Source organism: Neodiprion fabricii, chromosome 5 (assembly GCF_021155785.1).
Source record: "Neodiprion fabricii isolate iyNeoFabr1 chromosome 5, iyNeoFabr1.1, whole genome shotgun sequence".
NCBI classification, from domain to species: domain Eukaryota; kingdom Metazoa; phylum Arthropoda; class Insecta; order Hymenoptera; family Diprionidae; genus Neodiprion; species Neodiprion fabricii.
Genome location: NC_060243.1, coordinates 4,467,227 through 4,488,683, shown reverse-complemented (window position 1 = coordinate 4,488,683; position 21,457 = coordinate 4,467,227). Strand labels below are relative to the sequence as shown.

General features: G+C 41.6%; 3 protein-coding genes across 9 annotated transcripts; 1 reads left to right on the top strand and 2 right to left on the bottom strand.

Annotated features, from left to right (window-relative positions):
- Window positions 1-1,749: 1,749 nt before the first annotated feature.
- Window positions 1,750-4,586, bottom strand: LOC124182119. Its single transcript, XM_046568957.1, has 3 exons — window positions 3,243-4,586; window positions 2,953-3,159; window positions 1,750-2,202 (listed from the first exon to the last, which is right to left on the bottom strand). Exons 1-3 carry the CDS (start codon window positions 3,389-3,391, stop codon window positions 1,953-1,955), a joined length of 606 nt encoding a protein of 201 aa, XP_046424913.1. The 5' UTR covers window positions 3,392-4,586; the 3' UTR covers window positions 1,750-1,952.
- Window positions 4,587-10,568: 5,982 nt separating this feature from the next.
- LOC124183494 lies at window positions 10,569-17,486 on the top strand. Of its 6 annotated transcripts, none has more exons than XM_046572067.1 (7): window positions 10,569-11,126; window positions 13,955-14,135; window positions 14,211-14,427; window positions 15,277-15,419; window positions 15,522-15,651; window positions 16,444-16,626; window positions 17,034-17,486. In XM_046572067.1, exons 1-7 carry the CDS (start codon window positions 11,119-11,121, stop codon window positions 17,201-17,203), a joined length of 1,032 nt encoding a protein of 343 aa, XP_046428023.1. In that variant the 5' UTR covers window positions 10,569-11,118; the 3' UTR covers window positions 17,204-17,486. The 6 variants fall into 6 exon arrangements, with proteins under 6 accessions (XP_046428023.1, XP_046428029.1, XP_046428025.1 ...); XM_046572073.1 differs by having other exon boundaries at window positions 10,570-11,126; window positions 13,948-14,135; XM_046572069.1 differs by having other exon boundaries at window positions 10,570-11,126; window positions 13,932-14,135.
- Window positions 17,118-20,764, bottom strand: LOC124183489 (mRNA export factor Gle1). Of its 2 annotated transcripts, none has more exons than XM_046572055.1 (8): window positions 20,547-20,764; window positions 20,150-20,449; window positions 19,617-20,075; window positions 19,344-19,434; window positions 19,024-19,281; window positions 18,637-18,941; window positions 18,187-18,565; window positions 17,118-18,096 (listed from the first exon to the last, which is right to left on the bottom strand). In XM_046572055.1, the coding sequence occupies exons 1-8, from the start codon at window positions 20,559-20,561 to the stop codon at window positions 17,843-17,845; spliced, it is 2,061 nt and encodes a 686-aa protein (XP_046428011.1). In that variant the 5' UTR covers window positions 20,562-20,764; the 3' UTR covers window positions 17,118-17,842. The 2 variants fall into 2 exon arrangements, with proteins under 2 accessions (XP_046428011.1, XP_046428012.1); XM_046572056.1 differs by having other exon boundaries at window positions 20,150-20,446.
- Window positions 20,765-21,457: the final 693 nt, after the last annotated feature.

Below are 21,457 nucleotides of genomic sequence, written 5' to 3'. Positions count from 1 at the left end.
ATTATTTACCTTCTTCATTAACATAATTATTCGAAAAATTCGTTACGGCAAACTTCGTGCGCTGAGTTGCCTGTGGCAAAAGAGGAAAATTTCGTGGTGTGAAAGTCTACACGCTGTAGAAGCCGTGGGATCAAACTTCACATAATATTACTAATTGTTTTTTTTTTTCAAATTAGAATGTGAAAAATGTTCGGAACGACGTGCGGGAAAATCGCCTCTATAAAAATCTTCACGTCCAATTACATGCGAAGTCACAAGCAAACATAGCAGTGTCTTGATAAAAGAATTGTATCTGAGGCTTACCGATCCTGCGATGCTTCCAGATTATGCAGAATCAGTCGAATCAGCTCTCCTGGTCAACCGCAAGACACAGTCTCTATCGGCGATGATCCTCGACGTCGTAGAGCCACTACTTTCCAACACCCGAGCACGCACATGCCTGTTATAAATTAGAAATAACGATTATATCGTATCGAAAGGTTTACATTTATTGTTTCTAGGTACAACTTGCACGCAATTCGTACCAGACACAACCTGACACGCATTCTGTAGAAAACAATGGCCAACGCGACTATGTACAGACAATTGAACATTGAGTGGGCATCGTGCAATGTATACATACGTTAAATTAGACCTGCGTATCTCGTTACGTCGATCTATCACTTCTTATGCCCGAAATAATCACAACGAAATGAAAATGGAACATTCTAAAACGAACAGTACACTCAACGCATGATTTTCTTACGAATATACCGAAAATATATAGGAATTTAGTCTCCCGGAGTCGCGTTAGTACGTAACGGTCAAATCACGATCGTCATTTGTTCAGTGTTGAAAGAAACGGTCGCAAGCATATCGCATGAAAACGAACTTTTGAATGACTTTGAACTGTTTATTTAACGATAACTTACCGAAGTCAAATCCACGGATCAAGTTTTTTACGAAAAACCATTAGTTGATGGACGAATTCGCACGATTACGGGATACGCGATGCGACCCAAGCTTATTCGAACTCCTCGGCGTCCCAGAACTCCGTAACTACCCTGAACGTAGCGCCGGAGCAACGACGCCTGCGCGGCAAAATTAAAAGTTGACAACTACCGCCCTCTTACCAGGCTATAGGAACTAATTTTTGATGACGAAGGCATGTCGGTAACGTATCCACAAGTCTCGTAGGATTATCCACGTTCAGTCATTGGAATTTTGATCAGAGTGACACAGATTGGTTGCCGCCGATATTTGTGTCCTGTGGAAAATTAGTTCTAAAAATCTATTTCTTTTACAAAGTACACGAATTCCCGCAGGACATGAAAAATTGAAAATCGGACTTTTTTTTCACAGATTGCCGCCAAAAAGTATAGCAGAGCACGACATTAAAGATAGAACGACGAGCTACGGCATTACAGTGGGATATTATTTACACTCGTTATTCGTGAGAAAACTTGGACGCATTGATTAGCGTTCGATTGAAAAAGTCAAGATGGTGAGTGCAATAGTGTGCAAATTTGAACGATTGTATTCTAACTCGTATGTAAAACGGTGTCAAGATACGCGGCAAGATTTCCAACCGATTTAACTCTGAATTGCCAATCTGATCTTTGCTACGTCTTTTTTCCACCAGCAAATGCGACATCGTTGAAGGATTTTCGTACATACAGGTAATGATTAACAAGGAAGGCGAAAGAATTTGTCAATGGTAAATAAGTAATACTTAAAGAATCAATCCAATATATAAATTAGTTGATTAACTTTCTTGCTCTCAGAGCTAACTTTTGCGAATTATAAACTGCTGCATTATGCATGGCTCCACATTCTCGACGCATAGTGTCGTTTTTCAAATCTGATACACCGTCTCTGTTGTATTCTGTGAATATAACGTGATATTCAAGGTTTCCTGACGTACACAGTGTTCACACTTTTCTCCTGACTACTTTATTCCCCTTTCCAGAGCCTCAAAATAAGCCGTACTCGAGCTGTTCGCCGACGCTGAGTGACGAGACGAATCTGACGTTCTCCGCTATGTCGTAACAGAGTTTAGCAACCCCGGTAAGTTCGCCGTCGATCAGAGGGGTGAAGTTGTAAAGAAGAGCGAGGAACTCGTCGTAGGTTATCCACCCATCGCCGTCGGCATCGGCGTGTTCGAACTTCTGCTTCCTGACGTTAGCTGCGGTCGAATCGCCGAGACTCTCCAAAACCGCGCAGCTGAAATTAACGGTTTGAATTTATTCTGTTGAAAGGACGCCGCAGAATCCTTATGGAAATTGGCTCCCGGTCCAATTTGCTGGATTTTCAGTATGTTACAGCGCGGATCCTCCCGATCAAAAGTTCTCATGGACACAAGTTCCAACAATCATCAGTTTCCGAGATATAAGCTTCGGAAGGAGGGTGAATGGATTTTTTAATACCTATGGATTACTCGATTTTTACGAATTACAAAGCTCAAGGGGGTCTTCAAATCAAATACATCACTCAAAAACTGCACGCTATAGACGCGTGAAAAACAGGACAAGTGGATTATTGCAAGGGTCGCAGGGTCTCGTTCTTCGCGCGAAATCTGATGTTGCGCCTCGTTCCGGTAAACCAGCGAGTTCGTGGATGGAATCAATTACAGCTTCCTGCCTATCTTTGAGAATCAACGGTGCAGTTTTTCGAGTGATTTGTTTGATTTAATGTCCCCTCGAAGCTCTATAATTCGTGAAAATCGCAAAATCCATAGATGTCAAAAAATCTGTACTTCTTCCTTCCGATGCCTGTATCTCGGAAAATACTGATATTTGATACTTGTGTCCATGAGAACTTTTGATCAGGAAGATATGTACTATAGCATACCTACTGAAAATCCAGCCAATTTGCCCGGGAGCCAATTTCCATAAGGATTCTGCGGGGTCCTTTCTCTCGATCTTTGCAAAAAAACAAAAAATCTGATTCCCAACTATTTCCAGGATGACTCACAAATCTGGGTGCGACAGCATGCCGGTCTTTTGAGCGTCGAAGAGGAGGAAGAGACTGTGAAGGTTGGAGATCGTCATTTCGTTCCACCCAGGAAACTTCTTGAGCACCTTTTGCACCGACCACCGACTGTTCTTTTCGTGCATTTGCCTGGCATGCCTCCGCTGAGATAGAAGTCGTTCGTAAAACGTTGCAACCAATTTATCGTACCTGTAGCGAGATGCAGGATGGCGAGGAAGCTGAATGAGACAAGAGATCGGAAATCGAGTGGAAGCGGATCGGGTTTAAATTACTCGGACGGTGGTTCCTTGGGGAGATTCTCACTCCCCGGTATCCGTTCGCCGGTCGAGGTGAAGTCCTCCTGTCGATGAAAGCATATCGGTTTCCTCTTGATCGGGTAGTCGAAAAGGCGATTGATGATCGCGCTCAATTTGCTTCCCATTTCTCTGATAATTCCCGACTCTCGGCGTCTGCAGGTTATTACGCCCGACGATCTGGTCAGTCGCCGAGTGTCGCTAGATCCGCTTCGAGCAAAAATGCTTCTCTTTTTTCCCCCTCGTCACTTGTTATCGGACCGATATAAATACACTTATACGTGTGCATAGATACACATACCGTGTCGCTAATTCGCCAGCCGGTTCGTTCGTACCGCGCATTAGCGTCCGGTTTTTCGTACTTTCAGAGGCCGCGCGCGTGTCGATGAGAGAATGACGTAAGGCAGGTGGCATGAATGAGCTGTCGTCGACGAGGCCCGCATTCCGTTCGCCGCCCCCCGCAGCCCAACTTTCTGCACCGTGGAATTCGACTCTCGATCCGGACGATGAGCGCAGCCTCTCGATTCGCGAGTCTTTGCAGCCTAGCTCCGCGAGGCACGTCTAATCGGCCATGCACACCTTGGTTTCCGATCCTTCCTCGCCCTCGTCATTCTCTACCTGCATCAGGGTCAGGAAGAACATTTCTTATACAGTCGAGCCAATCGCTCGCGTTTATTTACACTTGCGGCTTCCAGGTTTCTTGCTCGCCTTTTACTTCTGCTGCACGCACGCACACCTTCAGAACCGGAAGCGGGACGGTTAACAGTAAAGCCCATGCGTATATATACCTATAACGAAATTCCTCCTACCAATCGTTAAAAAGGAGCTCACGGCGGTTCCTTGCCCGTCTCCCATCCACGGGGACTACTCGATGTCCTATTTTTACCGTCATCTTCTTATTCGATGTTATACGGTTTTATGCATCCTCTATTTCGCGTCACGAATATTCATGTTTAGCAAACCGTATCAATTTTTATTTCTCCCTTGTCGTGTTGAGGTACGAATAAATTAGACTTAAATTCTTCACAGCTCTGAACACGATGCGATTAGAGGAATGCGGCAATACCTTTCAAATGTCAGTTTTTTACTCACATTGTTATTAAACAAATACTTGTTGATAAAAAATTTTAGACGTGCAGATGGTAACGAACTTATAGAATACACACGGACGATGAATGTTATACATTTGTAACACGCGGTATGTATGCACAATCGTGTACTTTTTCGCCAACTTTACCAAGACACCCATGCCTGCTTCACTCAGCTACTTTTATGTTCGAGTCGTGGACTGCTGCGGTACCTGTTGCGGAATCCTCGCAATGTAAGATAACATCCGGTTTTGTAGTGAAATCGATACTCGTTTCACATTGAAAATCACGTAAACTTCACAGGCCGAATCTTCGATCTTTAGAATCTCAACGAAGGAGAAATGACGTTTGAATTAGTTTTGCCATCATTTTACTCAACGTCATGTAGAACCGGTCAAATCGTAAACGCTGTAAGGGATTTTACGACCAAAATAAAACTGCAAGCGCGTAAACGGCCGCCATGTTGATTTTTGTATCGCGGGCGATCAAAATCGTCACAGTCTTTTTTGAAGCTCTTTATGAGCGACACTTATATCGCTAGAACTGTAAAGGAAATGTTGCCAGCTGCTTCCCTATTAACCCTTTGAGGGGCACATTTTTGTACTGAACAAATTTAGAAAATCATAGATAATCGGTAAATTTACGGGATTGCTGATTACGATTCTGAAGTCAGAATTACGAAATTCAAAATGGCATGAATTTTCCGAAATTTCCAAAATATTTTTTGAAAAAACTAGCGTAAGGAAAATTCTGAAAATAATACATATTACAAAACTGTGTACGAAAAATACGTTACGAAAAATCCGAATTTTTTAGGGGAAAAACGAGTTTATTCAGGCTCGTTTTTTATAACAAACATATAAATAAATAAACTATTGCAATTTTTGCACGAAATTTTAATGACCTAGACAGCCAATAGTCTACAAAGTGCTCATGTGCGTATAAAAAGTGCAAAACTATATAAAAAATATAAAAGGAAAAAAAAAAAAATAAAACTAAACAGGTGAGACGTATACGTACCATTGCCTCTCAAAGGGTTAAACCGAACAACCGTGGCGGTCCGAACATCTAGTTATTTCTCACAGTTTGTCATCGCTACGGTCGATCAGAGTGTTCGAAACGCTGATCAATGTACGACGTTGGTATTCGCTGCACACATATAAATGCAGCATGTAGGTGTCCTTGTACCGTAACTTATATCGTACTACACGTGTAACGACGAGCGAGACGCTGAGGAATGCGCTCTCCGGGTCGAGGTATCTGTTAACCCTGCAGCGACGTTCGAATCACGACACGTCGCGAAGATCGAATAGCTAAAAGGACGAAGGGCGACACTCCGCAAATCAATGTGTACAGAGCTTCGGCTTTCCCTCCCTTTTTCAACGACTTTCACACTCTTAGTAATTCCGAATTCGACCAACTTTCGCCAGCTCCATAAGCAATTAGATTGTTTCACCGTTTCGGTGATTTTCATTGGCGGGTCAAAATCGGAAGCGATCGTTGGAATTCCATGAGAAATCGAAGCCATCGATCAGTACCTACAGGGCTTGAAGAAAAATACAAATTATCTGTACTCATACTCGGGCACAACGTTGAAACGATATGAAAATCCTCGACTGATTCGGGCTTCTTGAAGTCGTGTTAAGACCTGGAGGCGATTAGGCCCAACGACGTTGAATTTTTTCATCAAGATCGAAGTGCCTAGATAGATAGATAGCCTCTCTCTACGACGCACCGAATTCCGGAACGAACGGAGAGTGTGACATCAGTGAAAAAGTACGAAGCGACCTGCAGCCAGCGATCTTAAATAATCCTGTCACGATCCGAGGATTTGAACAACAACTCGGTGAAACCCAAGATGGAAAGGAGGAGATATTTTCCATGCCGATCTCTTCGATATACCGGATCCACCGAAGCTGCTGAGGCTGCGTGACCGACGCAATCGACATTCGTGCGTACGTGTATAAGTGGCAGAGATTCGTGTTAACGTAGACGAATCCCAACACATAAATGTTCGCCCGCCTCTCTACAGGCATCGTGTTCTACGACACACGCAGGCGGCTGCCGTTTAATTGTTTGCCTTATAGTTTAGAAGGGAATAGCCTGTTGTCGGCGGGCGCCATGACGTGTTCGTGTAATAATATAATCGGTGACGGTCCCCGGTTGCGTAAAACACCGTGAATTTTCCGTACGTCGTACGAAATTTAAAACGCTTCCAAAACGACGGCCGAGACGATGCCGGATGCATAGATCGTACCAACCACGCAGGTGTGAATTGTTGTAACATCTCGTTTTTCCCCGTCGCGAGAAAGACGCGGCTTTCAGCTCTCACCGGCATCGCCTTCGCCTTGGCTAATGCTAACGCCAAGGTCATTGAATCCGACCACCGCCAGTTCCGGCTCCGTTTCTGGGCCAGGTTAACAACGATCCGGAACCGCGTCTCTTTCATTCAGACCAGTCGGTTCGTTTCTAGCCTCCCGATTCCACTATGTAGACCAGTCCAATCACCACGCGCCTTTACCGTCAACCTTTTCACCTTGGCAAGGACGTCGCCTCTGCCTCCCTACTCCTTTATCACTCCCTCTCTTATTCCTCTCTCCGGAAAGTGTCAATCCGATCGGGTCCTCGATCTTTCAGCTACACGCTTCAGCGTTATGCCAATCCTTGCACGGATAGCTCACGATGGGCGTCACCGCGGCTGTATTTCGGGGATATCTTGGAATTGAAAACTCAACTACCATTTCACGAGATCGGCGAGCGTGGTGGACCGGTGTGGACACTTTAAACTTGGCAATTATTTACCCATCGCATAGAACCGTGTTGCAGCACCGCTATATTTAGCCGATCGCCAAAGAGACGTCCACATCTAACAATAAGGTGGCAACAGGAGGATTTTAATCGATCTACCGAAGCGCGATGTCCAATTTTTCCGTATAGATCGGTGATTCCGCGGACGTCTATAAGTTGTAATATAAGATCGTGGAGACATATATAAATACGTATACAGTAGAACCTCTTTTATCGGAAGTAATACGGTGAGAGGATATCTCGAGGGTAATACGAAAAACATACGATCCAAACCATCACAATGTTCTCCAATTGACTCCAGACTCGGAACTGTCACGTTTACGTCTCGCAACGTGTTTAAAAAATCGTAAAAAACTTTTACAAGTTTATGCATGTTCGAACAAAGTAACGACACAAAAATATTTTATACACATACGTTTAAGGTATTGCGGATTATTCCGTTTCGTCCAAGGTTCTCCGTATTATTCGAAGATACAGCGCGATCAATGCAAAGTGCTCGGATTAGATGGGCGTCTGGAATAATGCGGAATCGAAGGTCGGATAAGCGAGGTTCTACTGTAACATCTTGATTTTCGTGATTGAGGATATGTCGTTCAATGTCCGCAACATTCCTTCTCGATTTCTGGTCCTATCTCGTGAGCACACACACACGACTTTATACCCTCAGCCTTGAGCTGCGTCTGTGCGTGCACATCCGCCGTTCGTTATATCATCCACACGAAATCTCGGAAATTTGTTTTCACCGTGTAACGACGAAAACAACATCGGAGAACTCTGCGCTTTACCTAACAGAGGTTTGAAAAAAAAAAAAGTGACGGAATCTTTACAGAAAAATACCAAGACCGTCTCCGATTGAGTTACTCGTTAAGGCATGAGAAGTAACAATGCGCACTGTGTATTACAGACGAAAATCAATTACCGATTGAACATTTTATACGCGCGCACTGTTAGAAAAAAAATGTCCCAACAGGTGGACTAAAATTTTTCGGTTCGTTTGATAATTTTTTAATCAATTACTAAGTGAAGGAAATAAAATTAAAAATTACAAAATCGATGTTCATATTGTGACGATTTAACTGTTCGTTTTACAAAAATCTGTGTCTTACTCACTAACAGAAATCTAAGAAATAACAGAAATATAAGGTGAACGTTCATGGTCGTAAGAATGAAAAGAGGCTTGACGATACTCGTTATTTATCATCGTGCAATGTTATACGTGTACTTGTAACGTTAGCTTCGCTTTCTTCTGCGGTGAATTGCAGGAACAGGATAAGAATAACCACTCGGCTGAAAGTTATTGACGCATCGATTAATCGAGTTGAAAAAACTAATCAAACAGGACTCGATTCAATCGGCGATAAATTAATCGATTAATCGATCGTCTTTTAAATTTTTTAAACGGGTGCATTTGAAAACAAGTTTCGAAAATTTCGGTACGTAATCTTAATAGTGGAAAAGTTTTTTTGATAATGATCTATAATTTAATTGAAAATGTTTATCAATTTTAGGCAAAAATATTTATTTATTATTCACTAATTATCTTAGATAACAATCGAAACGTCGATCACGTAAAATAGTATTGCTTTTTGTACGAAATTCCAAAACGGGTTGTCCAATGAATCCAAGAATCCAACCGTCCTATCCGTACAGTCCCCGGGAGTAAAAACAAAAACTGATTGTTACGTAAAATAATCGAGTTGGTCGATCGATCGGATTTAAAAAATAATCGATTATTTATGTCCGTCCGTAGAACAGGAACAGGATCACGAATCCTAATCGAGGATAAGCAGTTTCCGATAACCGCACCTGCAATGCCATAGATCGAAATAAGGATCTAAACACAAATCGCGTAAAATAGAAAAAATCGACAAAACGGATTCCAAGTACGAATGTATCCCTGCTCGTATAATCTTTCGCATTGCCCCTCTCGCAGTTGTCTCAAGGTCCGGAAGTGCAGAAGACGTCGATCCTTACGGTATAAACGGCGCCTTGAACGACCTTGAATAAAACCTAATAAAAATGGCGGTGCTCTTTTCGAGTACACAGATCAACATCGGGGTCTCTTCCGCGCGGCGTGATTTCTGCAACGGGCCGACGAACGGGGGCCGCGTGACGTCATCGGTGCCGCGGTGACGTCAATCGGCGGTACCGGAGAGACGGACGGCGATAGTTGGGGATTATAGTTTTGCCTACCGGCAGTTAGTCCAGGACCGTCTTCGAGAGACCTCGCCGGGACAATTCTGACAAACGGCGAGACAGAAGTGCGGTTTTATCTTCCGCGTAACGCGGGTTTTTCGACACCGCGCCTGACGACGGTGACCCGCTTTTTCCGGTTCCGGTCTACCGCGCGCGATCTTGTTTCAACAATTTTCACACTTCAAACACGCTCTAAACTACCCCGGATCCATTGCCACCGCTAGATTCTTACAAACTCTCCTTCCGCTCTCCCTCGAGTCAGTGTTTATTTATTTTTATGCATAAAAGTTCCGTGAGATGCAAAGTATCCACCGGGTGTCGATAACGAATCGAAGCAATAACGACGTCGCGTTCTTTATCCTTGAATTGACGTATTGCACTCGTCTTAACGATTAAGAAAGATGAGAAACGAAAAAAAAAAACAACAACAACAGTAATAATAATAATAATAATAATAATAATAATAATAACAACAGCAACGGGATATTAATCAATGCCCCCTTTAACGCAGTGCGTGAAACCGCGTTTCAACGAACCGTCGAGGAGGTGAGAATTTAAACACCGCATGGGCGAAAAGTTCGGCGCAATTTCACGACGACTCGGAGCGAGGATATAAGAAAAATTAAAGACAAACAAAGGAGACGAAAAAGGAGAAATAAAAATTGTTTAAAATAAATAAAAAAAAAAAAAAAACGCACACACACACGCGCACACACACACAAATAAAAGTAAAAATAAGAATAAAAAAAGAGTCCGCGAAAGAAGAAAAGGAAGAAGCGTGTCGCGGGTTTATCATCATCGTGTCGCGATTAAAAATGGCGCGTTACGTCACTTAATTCGGTCCCGCTCGTCGTCTGTGAGCTGCAGCACGCATACATATTATTATAAAATGCCGGAGAGTCCCGCGATGCCAATTAGCGACCGCCTAACAATATTTTATCTTTTCGTCACGGTTCAAGAAAGTGTGCGTGCTAGTGTGAAAAAAAATTCCCCAACTATGACATTATCGTTATACAAAGTATAATAATAACGCGCGGTTGAAGAACTCGGGCATCGATGTGTATATATATATGTGTGTGTGTGTGTGTGTGTGTGTGTTTAATAAAATAACGTACCTACAAACCTTGCTCTCCGATATTTGCTGGTGAAAATGATTTCTACGAATTAACAACGAATTTTTAAACAAATTTGAACATTTCATAAAATGTTGTACAATAAAATTGTGAATACGCATACAGTTTCGCAATGAAAACTTGTAGTTTTTCTGATGGGAAAATTTGTATTCTTATCGGTAGAAAAAAAATCTTATAATAATTTTGTAAGAAATAATACGAAATGTTTCAAGTTTCAACTCTAGTCCTCCGTCGGGATTCAGCGCCTTTATACACGCGTTCGTCGACTCGGTTCTTCGATCCCAGGACGAAGCATCGGGATCGAATCCCCGCGATCCTGCAGAACGACGATCGAGGATCGAGAGGATCAGTGCGCAATGCGTCCGGGCGATGTCCACACCGACCGTCTTCAGATCGTCCTCTGGTCGGTGGGACTTTCGTCCGTTTGCAACGCGTTCCAGGCTACCGAACAAAGGCGAGCGTGCATCATCGTCCGCATATATATTCTTACATCCAGGATACAAAACAGTTACTCTCGAGGCCGAGTAATGCACCGGGTCTGCCGTACCATGCGAGTGATCCATCGATCGCGGAGTGACGCAATTCATCCAATACCGGCCGTCGTGTTCTTCGATCGTGGAATTAATACTTATGCCGGGGTGAGTTTTTTTAAAGACAACTAACCGTAAGCGGACGTCGCCTTTTTTTTTAATTTAAACGCGTTTGGAAGACTGTTTTTTTTTTTTTTTGTCTTTATAGCTAATTGCGAGCCAGGTATATATTATTATATTCTTATTCTCTGTACCGCACTCTTGACAGATCGGCGGCAATATTGAGCCAAGATTTTTATTACTCCCAACGAGTTTTCGAAACAAGAAAATAATTCGTACGGCGCCGTCAGGTTTTCAACACGTTCCGTGTCTAAACCATCATTGACACAAAAAAATATTATACTTTAGAATAATTTATGTAAATTCTGATAACTGTTGTACACCGGCAACATTTTTCAGTGTGGAATCTACAGCAGGTTTTATAAACTGGAATATGCAACTACTCGGTACCTGTAATTAGATTTCACTACAATTGTTACAAATTGGACTGAAAAATATTGCAGGCACAGTAGTTACCGTTCTTATTTTTTTTTTTTTCTCGTACCGTGTGCTAAAAGATCGAGAACGTCGATAATTTTCCACAAATTCTGTCACAGAAGCTTTGAAATGAGGTTTCGATTCGAGGATACGTTAACGGTGAAATTGTGAGAAAAAAAATGGCTAAACCGTTGTCATGAAAATCCTTCCACCCACACCGAGAGAAAAATGTCATTAATATATTTATTTTCATATAAAATCAAGGAGACACTTTATTATAATAATTTAAACGTGTCGTAGATTGATTTGAATTAAATTTTGTCAGACAACGAGATCTTGAATTGACACGAATAAATATTTACTCCGCCGTCCGTGACGACACACCATTTAATTAATTCAATGACTTTTCTCTGTAATTTCAAGTGCGGGATGCTCTCATAAAGTTTTTAACGAATCAACGATTTCAAAAGCAGATTCGTTTTAAGCACAGGCGCGTGTTACAACGTCAGTTTGAAATTTGGAACTCCGATTTCACAAATCCGACTCCGATATTTATCGAGAGATCGAAGAAATCGTGGAGTGATTGCGATAAGTTGTAAATCTCAGGGATCGAGAGAAAAATCGATTCAACTCTCGCGCAACGTGGTTAAATAACACAAAAGTACCGATTCGCCGAATCGCATCTTGGCTACGTACTCGTGCAATCGTAAGCGACACGCGTGCGATGAAATGTGCGAATCGCGAATGATACGCGAAGCCTTCGGTATCGGGCATTTGTTAAACGTAACTCGGTTGTGTGTCGAAGTTCGACGATCAGCTGCCGCCACGCGTTAACCACGCGGCTGTCGAATGAAGATAATAAGTAAGCTGTAACAAGCGAGCCGAGAGAGTTACGGTGAGAAACGGGCGTCGCGACGCTCAGACGTGCGACGCACCTTAAACCGCACGTACGTACGTGCCTCGTTACATACGTGGATACCTACCTTACCGGCCGACGATTCTCATTCACGGCACGTCCGTATTTTCGAGGCCGTTTATCGAACCGGCGAAATCGTATAAACTCATCCTCCGACATAATCCGGCATCGAGGAAATAGGCTGCATAATATTTTACAAAGGTGACTTAATTTTTTTTCATTCCCTTCAAACTCGCTCAACGATTTTATCGATCGTGCATACCGATCCTATGACGATATAAACTCTAGACTTACTTTCTCGTGCGTGATTTTCTTCCTTTTTTTTTATATGGAAATCTGATTTTATTTACATTTTGTTAGCGAAAAACCGTTGAAATCGGGAATCGACGATATTGCTTCGCCGCTTTCAGGAACGTGGTTCAAAGTTCGCGCGGGGTACGTTTCGACCCCGCAACAGTTACTAGTTATTTGTAGGGTAAACAGTGCGCGATAAGAAAATTTTCCACTCAAATACAATTGAATTATAAGGCTGGGCGAAATGGAAGGCCTTTTTTGTCGCGTTACAACTCGTTTGAAAAATAAGCATCCGTGTTGCTGTGCGCTAGCGCTTGGAAACTGCTTGGAATTCTGTTATGCTCTCTGCACCGTGTCCGTTTGCAGTAACTGTAACTTGGATTAGAATACGGATACATGTATAGTTTAGGCGAGCCGGACTCTCCTTAATTTAAATCCTTGCCGTCCGCGGGAAAACCCTCGCGAGTAGCTATATATATGTGTGTGTGTGTGTGTGTGTGTCTGTGTATACCTTGTGTACAAGGTATAACCGACAGAAGATCGAGGCACTAATTGTTTATACATGCATAATATATTCTAAAAGCGTTTTGAACATAAGATTGTACACAAGACCGAGATGAGCGTGTTTGAAAAAAAATACCCAAAGTCGACTTGAGCCGTTTTTTTGACCGATCTAAGGCTCAATTTGCTCAACGGTGAATAAAGATCAAAATTTCGAACGAACGTGAAATTTTTCGCTCGCATCTTGCTCAGCCGCAGATTAACCGCATATAAATATGCGTGTGCGTTAAAATCACCGACGGTCTAAAGGTTAAAGAAGAAACTCGGTGCTTTTATCTCCGCGCATACAGAGAGTTTAAAATCGAAAACAAGGCGAACGGGATTATTCGAGACGCGAAGGAATACACTAACAGACGTCGATGTATTTGTTTTCAAGTATTAGTAATCGGCTCATATTTCCGTCCTGTGACACCGCCATTACGTTTAAACGTGGTGATCGTATCGCCTGTTGATTGTATTCGGCGTTAGTACTGTACCTATATGTATGAAAATATAAGTATATATTCGAAATAATTGAGAAATCGGTTGCGATTTTTCTTGCAATAGGTCGACATCTCACGCGTACCGATCGCACTATAACTATAAAAAATAATTTCCGTGAGAAGCTCGATTTCGGGTGAGATTCCAGAATGTCATCCTCTGGTAAGCAGCAGCTAACCAGCTCCGACAAGTTACCGAGTGAAAAAAATCCGGCGATTAATCCGAAGAGGAATCAAGATTCGACACCGAAGGCTGATCCGATTCCGGCTAAGGAATCGGTAAACGTCGGTGAGAGGAAGCCCGAGGAAAGTTCCCCGCAAAACGTTGCGGTAAGTTTTTGTCGTTGAAGATCCAGGAACTCTCGAGAAATTGATCCTAGAAATTTTGCGCACGTAATATCGCAGCCGGTGAAAAGCCTCGCTGCTACCAACAAGATTTCACCGCCGTCCATCGATCCGGAGGCTCATCCGCTGGTCCTAGCAACGCATTTGGTTCCTTCAATCCCCGTCGGTCTCTTCGAGGTTCTCGCCGAAGCCGTTGAAGCTGCAACTCGACGCCCTGTGAGCCTCGTATACGAGTCTCGATCCGACAGACCCGTCGCCAAGGATATCGTCGACCTGGGTAATCAGATTTTCGATTACATTAACAACAAGCATCGTTGTGACCATCCTGGTGAAACTGATTTCTAAGATTTTCTACGAATTGTTTAGGGAAATTGAAACGTTTCGTTCAATTTTTTGTGCAAAAAATTTTAGATACGAACAGTTTGTCATAAAAGTTTTGTAGATATTAATGAAATTTTTTTTTGTTTTTTTTTTTTTCGGTAATAAATCTACAAGCTACTACAATTTTTAACGATAATTAACAATTCTTTACGAAAAACTATGCATATATTTATAATTGTGTAAGAAGTAATAAGAAATCTTCCAATTTCTGCAAAAATTCGTAGTAATAGAAATGTTAATTTTTTTTTTTTTTAGAAGTATTGAACCAGGAGCCGTGAGTTGCCCTCGCAGTTTGAATAAATCATCGTGAAACTGCGATAAATAATTAGCATATTATAGTTTTGATATCTGAAACAGCGAATTATCGACGAATCCGTCGTTTTTATCGATAAACCCTGATGAAAATTTCTTCTACTACGGATTTTTATGGAAATTGAGACATTTCGTATAATTTCGAACAAAATTGTAATTATGCATAGTTTTTAGTAAAGAATTGTTAATTTTCTTTAAAAATAGTAATAGCTTGCAGATTTGTTTTACTGAAAAAATGCAAATTTTCGTGAAGATCGAAAAGTTTTCACAAGAAATTATGCATATTTACAACTTTGTATGAAAACAATTTTTTGTAAAAAAAATGATACGAAATGTCTCAATTTCCATTTAAAAATTCGTAGAAAATCGTAGAAGTAATTTTTACCATATTTACCTTCACGAACAAGTTGCCGCAATTAAAATATTTCCTTAGCCATTTTACCGGCGTACAGCGATTGGAAAGAAGGCGAGCTTTTGCCAGTCACCTTCGTCTTCGCCCACCGATTAAACGACGGTACGTCGGGTAACGTTTACGTCGACATTGTCGTCGCCGCTGACCATGGACCTTACGTCAAGGTACGCACCAATGATTTTAAAAACTATCAAATCGCCCTCCGTGCACGCAGATGTGAATTATCCTTGACCAACGATCCGGATTTCCATATTTACTCCATATAGAACATCTTGGACCTCCGAGGTCACCGATGCGCCCTGCCAGACCCACGCCGACGAAGAGGCGCCGCGACGCTTCTTCTCAGCGACCTGCGTTCGAAGGGAGAGAGTCCAGCTTTCTTTGGAAATACCCTGGGTAGGTATTGTAAAGATATTTCGGAATGCGAAACTGAAAAAAATTTCATTCGTTATAGTATCTAGAAAAATTCAGTAAAACAGGTATCGTTACAGTTATCGTTCTCTTACAATCAGTGCAGTTTCGACCGTGTTGAAGTTGGTTACCGCGCTTAATTACTCGGAGAAAAAAGGACATCGTCAAAATCACACGTTTAACCGTAAATTTCGTACACTTCAATTTAATTTCATTTAATCAAATTAATTTTTCAAAACCGCGAGATTTTATCATTGGCATGTGCCGGTAATTTTTTTCCGTAGTAATCAAGTGCGGCTACCCTTAAAGTTAGTAACGTTATCGCATCGATTCGTGCTGATGGAAAACCGTTACTTCGTGATTTAGGAATTGTTTGAAATTCGATAAACAGTAATGGAACAAAACATAATGATGTTTTGAGATCTTCGATCCTTCAAAATCATTCTAAGAATAAGAAAATCGTTGAAATAGAACGAATCAAATTAATTTTTCCCCTATAATTCTATCTCCCTTCGGTATCTTCGTTCTTGTTTGCAAAATCGAGACTCGTGATTCAGTCAGCCGGATAATATTCACCCGTTTAGCACGAGTTACATAGCGACTGCGTTTAGACGCTCGTTCGTCCCACTGAAATTCTTGCTTACGGACACTACACAACACCGGTTCTCCTTGAATCGGCTGCTGCTGGCCAGAAAACATCACGCGTACCTAAATATGCGGAGAAAAATAAACTAAAGAGAGAAGACAAGTTTATTCGTTATTTTTCCGTGTCCGCAGATTCCGGCTCGCAAATATCGACGCTGAAAATGGTGGCGGGAAAACAGACGGAAGTCGGAGTCGTCGAGGCGCCGGTGTTGAATTTTCACCAAAAACGGACGCCCAGCATCGGTTCCCTTTTCGTCTTGGGGAGCCTTGGCCCGTTGCCTCCGTACGCGATCTACGTCAATAAGTCAGTGCCAGGTATGAGGTTCGTTCGAACGATGCACGCAGAGCCAGCTAGACGAACCGCTTCTCAGCATCCCCGAAATTGCTTGCGTAATTCACCGTTGCGGCATAATTGAATAGTAAATCGAATGAAGCTGACCGGATGACTTGAGATCTTGACTAACGCCTAAAAAAAGAGGATCATAATAATAAAAAGACAACATCAGGGCCCACCAGGCCGCCTTGACACGTGGTTACGTCACTGCTGACGCAATGACGAGTCATCGTCGCGTCCTCGGACACGTAAAGCGCCGTTCGTCCTATAATAACAGGAATTAAATTATAGGCTCGCTCTGCGGTTTCGAACGCTTATTTGATAGCCACCTGTCTTTCACCCATTTTACACTTATTTCACATATCTAGCTCCGATTTTTTCTTCACAGCTGAACTGAGGAAGAAAATATCATCGTACTTGCTCTCCGCGATGAAAAACGAACATTGGACAGAACGATTTTCTCCCTACGGAGTCATCGGCTTTACGTCGAATTCCTTGGACGCCTACGTGACCGACGAAGGCGCAGAGGATGTGCCAACGACCGTTCGTTACTATTAGATTTGATGATAATTTGTTGATCGAAGGATTGTAGTAGTGTTTGATTTCAATATTTTACATTGTACTTGTTGTTTTAATCTCTTTGTTCAATATCACACATTCTTGAGGTTGTCATTGTTATATTAAGTACATGGTACGTTATACAGCAAAAGACGGACCAACATCCTCGCCCTTCTGTGCGATCAAATCGAAGAATGCACAGTTAAATTTTAATTGACGAATGATATTAAATCGAACATATTCTTCATTACGTGTACGTATACTCGTGGCTTAAACTTGGTATCAAAAAAAAAAAAAAGAAACTTATCTAATTGAATAAATTGGAAAAATTTGTTACAAATTCGACGTGTCTTCTCTTTCGTCAATCTTGTATGAATCGCCTAATTAATTTACACTAAAAAGAATCTCACGACAATGAGCTAACATGATAATTCACATAACACGTTATGGTCAAGTATTATGCACGCGACGGCTGTGACGCGATTATTAACGGTATTCGATGTACAGAATCCAAAATTTTTTGTGATTTTTAATCAACAAAAGCAGCGCGGCACAATAACAATCTCTAGTTGAAGCATCGGAAATTTCGAACAGCGACGCGTGATTCCACCGTGATAAAACTTTCGGAAAATTACTCCGCTACCAAAAATTTTGGGGCAGCTGACCATCGGGGGGTGGTATAGAGCCTTTGGTCAAAGAATTTTTCAAAAACTGTTCCAACCGAGCAAGAGGACCACCGGCTGTACCTCCGATGCTATGCATACGAGGATAATATTGGGTGATAAGTAAGGCCAGCAGCTTTGGGAATTGCTTTGGATAAGTTTTCCACAACGCGTGTCCAGTCACTTCAAGCATGTCGAGTATCAAGGTTGCACAGATGTCAGGTCGTGGTTCTGTAAGTGAAAATCGTATTTGAAAACAAATATTCGAAGAAAACATCACTTTCAGTAATACAGCCAGGTAAAACGTTGAATAACATTTACCGATGTTCAAAATAGCTGCCAACCATCTCCAAGCGTTTTGTAAGCCATGGGGATGTGAACTCGTGACGAGCTTTCGCTGCCTGGTTACAGTCAGAGCCGCATAAAGCCTCATCAAACCAGACATTCTCTTCAAGAATTTGTCCTGCCGTTCGACGGTTCCATCTTCTGAATATTTGTAGCCCAATGATTTGTAGTAGTCCTCGTTAGACTGGCCCTGTTGTTGAGGAAGGAATATCGGAACTAAGTAAGGGCACGTTTTGTAGAAATAGGCCAAAAGTAGTTCACCGAAGTCCGGATAGTCGTTCCAGAGAGCCACGATAACTGCTGCAACGGAAAATGCCATTTCCGGTTTGCTGGAGACTAGAGCTTCACCTTGATTCTGTTTAGATATGTGGAAAGTTGTAGTGAAATGAAAAAGAAGGTAAATTTTCATCGACATATTTAACGTACCACAAATTTCTTGGCCAAGGTATGCTTGCAAAACTGTATGCCTTGCGGATGTTGGTTTGCATTAGTCGGCGGCTTTCCGCCCAGCAAATTATGCAGCTTTTCGTATTTGTCCATAAGATGTTCTCTGCTAACACCGGAAATCGCATTCACCGGTATATTTATTGCTTTTTGACACTCAAACCGGAACTTCTTTGTACTCTCCGATTGCGTTAGAGGCGAGCACATGATTTTATGATTTTCTAGTAGCTGTTGACTGTCAAGGTAAGTATTCAGTGAAACCTTGTCAACAAACTCAAGAAGATCGTCTGAAAATCAAACACAAAGATTAGCAAGGTGATTTCTTACCAAAAGCTGCTATCCACATGAAATAGCAATTACATCACTCACCTGTTTTAGACTCTGGGACGACTGATTCCACTGATAAATGTGTCTGATTTGTAGTCTCTGGTGCCCTATTCTCCTCTGACGCATTTGCTGTGATTTGGCCCTCGACACCAGTACTTTGAAGTAACTCACTTGGACTTTGATCAGGTTGAACTGCAGCTTCCTGAGCCTTAGAAGCCATTAATTGCATCTGCGCTTGGGCTTGTCTCACTTCCTCTTCCCTGCGAGCTACTTCTGCATCGTAGGTAGCATTTATTCGATCTGAAAACATAGGAGGTAAAATATGTGAAACAGTTTGTATTTAGATATTATTATCTACTAACCTATTTCTTGCTTAAAGGTATTCAAGATACTCTCACTATGTTTTGCAAGACTCTCTGCAGTGTTAACATCTTCTTCTGTCAATTCGCCTGACTAAAACAGTTACCATTAGTTACCAGTCGTCAATGTCCCAAATTATAGAGCAATTACAGGGCTCTTACTCGACTGTTTGTGAAAAGAAATTGGTAAATTGAATATAAGAAGCACAAAACGTCCAAAAATAGAAAAGACAGATCAAGTAAGCATCCTGCAATTACACTACAGTAAAACCTCACTTTAGCACGCTCGAGCAGCCCTTCCATGCGTTTGCTGAGCTCCTTCAGCTTGACTGAATGCGGTGCAAAGGCAGGTCCAAGGATATTCCTGTCCTTGCAGGACTTTGATACCGTGCTGATGTTCTGATAAGTGGACGTAAAGCTTGCATGGAGCGGGAGCATTTTCTCAAACAGTACTTGCTTTTCTTGATTCCTTATTCTCTGTTCCTCAACTTCCCGTTCCAATTTCTCCTTCCGCTCCAATATCCTCTGCGCATGTAATTGCTGTTCATGTTTCCTTTTAATTTCATTTTGTTGAGCCACGTGTTCCTCCTCAGCTTCAAGCCTGGCAATTTCATCCTTCTCTAGACTTTCCTGATGCTCTCTGTCAGCTATCATCGTGTTCCGAATCACAGCCATTTGTTCTCGCAGTTCAGCTTCCGCCCTCATCATACTCTGAAGGCGGCGTTGCATGTTTTGCTGAAAAATGAATACAAACTTGGTTTTTGTTTCTTGGCCAAAAGTGTAAAGGAAATTTGCTGTAAGCTTCTTACTTTGACTTCTTCTCTTCGTTGCACCTCATTTTCGAGCAAGATTTTCTTTATCGAAAAAGTTATACCGCTTCTGGTTGATATTTTTGGACTTAGTGACCTCGGCTGTGGTCTAACCTCTTTGGTTATACCGTTGTTCGGCTCATTTTCAATGTTCTCGTTGTCCACATGATAGTCAGGAATCAAGACAGAGTCTGGACCAATTGTGACGTGCCGAACAGCGTCTGATATGCGAGACGCCTTACACAAAGCGGATACTTTGAGACACGTGAAGTCTGAGGTAATGTCATTCATGTTATGCTGCTAAAAATAAGAATTATATATGCATCATAAGTTTATTAACGTATAAATGGTTTATTAATAATTTTCAACTCAAAAATTCATCAACTATTATTCATACCGTTTCGCCATTCATTGTTCTTGCAAAATGTGTTATATCGTTGTACAGTCCAAAGAAAGTTATATAAATACGTCAATTAGGAGTCGTTTGTCCTCCGTTTCATTATTCTATCAAATTTTTGAACAATCTGGCCGCAGGGGTATCAATACGTTCCCCATAGTCAGCTGATGTTTATTTCATAATATCAGTAGCACATGTTTCAACAAAACTATATTTTATACATCGCGTGACTAATGCCAAAAGGGCGTATAAAAATTGTACGCCCTTTTGGCTTTTCAAAACCAAAAGGGCGTATAATTTTTTTTTTTTTGTGCCAATCGTTTTGTCAATATATTCTAAGCCTAAAAATGAAAAAAAAAATTTTCAAAGCCAAAAGGGCGTATATCTCAAGTTATAAAGCCAAAAGGGCGTATAATTTTTTTTTTGATAATAATTTTTAATTTATTCCGTACTCAATAATATGCAATTTTTATTCAAAATTTTGAAAAATCTTGATTTTTTTTATACGCCCTTTTGGCTTTAGGCCGGCAATTTCCTAAAGCCAAAAGGGCGTATCTCAAGATTACGTTACGATTACGTTAGTACATCGAAAAATTTTTTTTTGCAGATCTTTACGTTTCGAGTGATTTTAAGTCGAATGGCAAAAAAAAATTTTTTTATACGCCCTTTTGGCATGGATCCCTATCTAACTGCTGTAGTACGCCCTTTTGGCATTAGTCACGCGACATTGTAGGTTAATAAATACAATAGGTTAAATATTTGACAACGCTAGCAACATAACAACCACACTACAGGTACACAACTGATGTTAATGTTGTCTTGCTTGTGTCAGATGTCGCCACCGGTTCACGGCTGCGTTTTTATTCTCTAGTGATATTTGAAAAGACCCGAGATCAAGTGACAATTTTATT

What these genes read in the sequence shown, in the direction of transcription:
- LOC124182119 (XM_046568957.1), bottom strand. Translation starts at nt 3,391, where the DNA reads ATGGGAAGCAAATTGAGCGCGATCATCAATCGCCTTTTCGACTACCCG. An exon ending in CCCAAGGAACCACCGTCCGA is followed by an intron (nt 3,160 to 3,242) that starts GTAATTTAAACC and finishes ATCTCGCTACAG; the next exon opens with GTACGATAAATTGGTTGCAA. An exon ending in ATGCTGTCGCACCCAGATTT is followed by an intron (nt 2,203 to 2,952) that starts GTGAGTCATCCT and finishes CGTTAATTTCAG; the next exon opens with CTGCGCGGTTTTGGAGAGTC.
- LOC124183494 (XM_046572067.1), top strand. An exon ending in GTTCCCCGCAAAACGTTGCG is followed by an intron (nt 14,136 to 14,210) that starts GTAAGTTTTTGT and finishes GTAATATCGCAG; the next exon opens with CCGGTGAAAAGCCTCGCTGC. An exon ending in CAAGGATATCGTCGACCTGG is followed by an intron (nt 14,428 to 15,276) that starts GTAATCAGATTT and finishes ATATTTCCTTAG; the next exon opens with CCATTTTACCGGCGTACAGC.
- LOC124183489 (XM_046572055.1), bottom strand. An exon ending in CGTCCCAGAGTCTAAAACAG is followed by an intron (nt 18,942 to 19,023) that starts GTGAGTGATGTA and finishes TTTGATTTTCAG; the next exon opens with ACGATCTTCTTGAGTTTGTT. An exon ending in CCTTGGCCAAGAAATTTGTG is followed by an intron (nt 18,566 to 18,636) that starts GTACGTTAAATA and finishes ATATCTAAACAG; the next exon opens with AATCAAGGTGAAGCTCTAGT.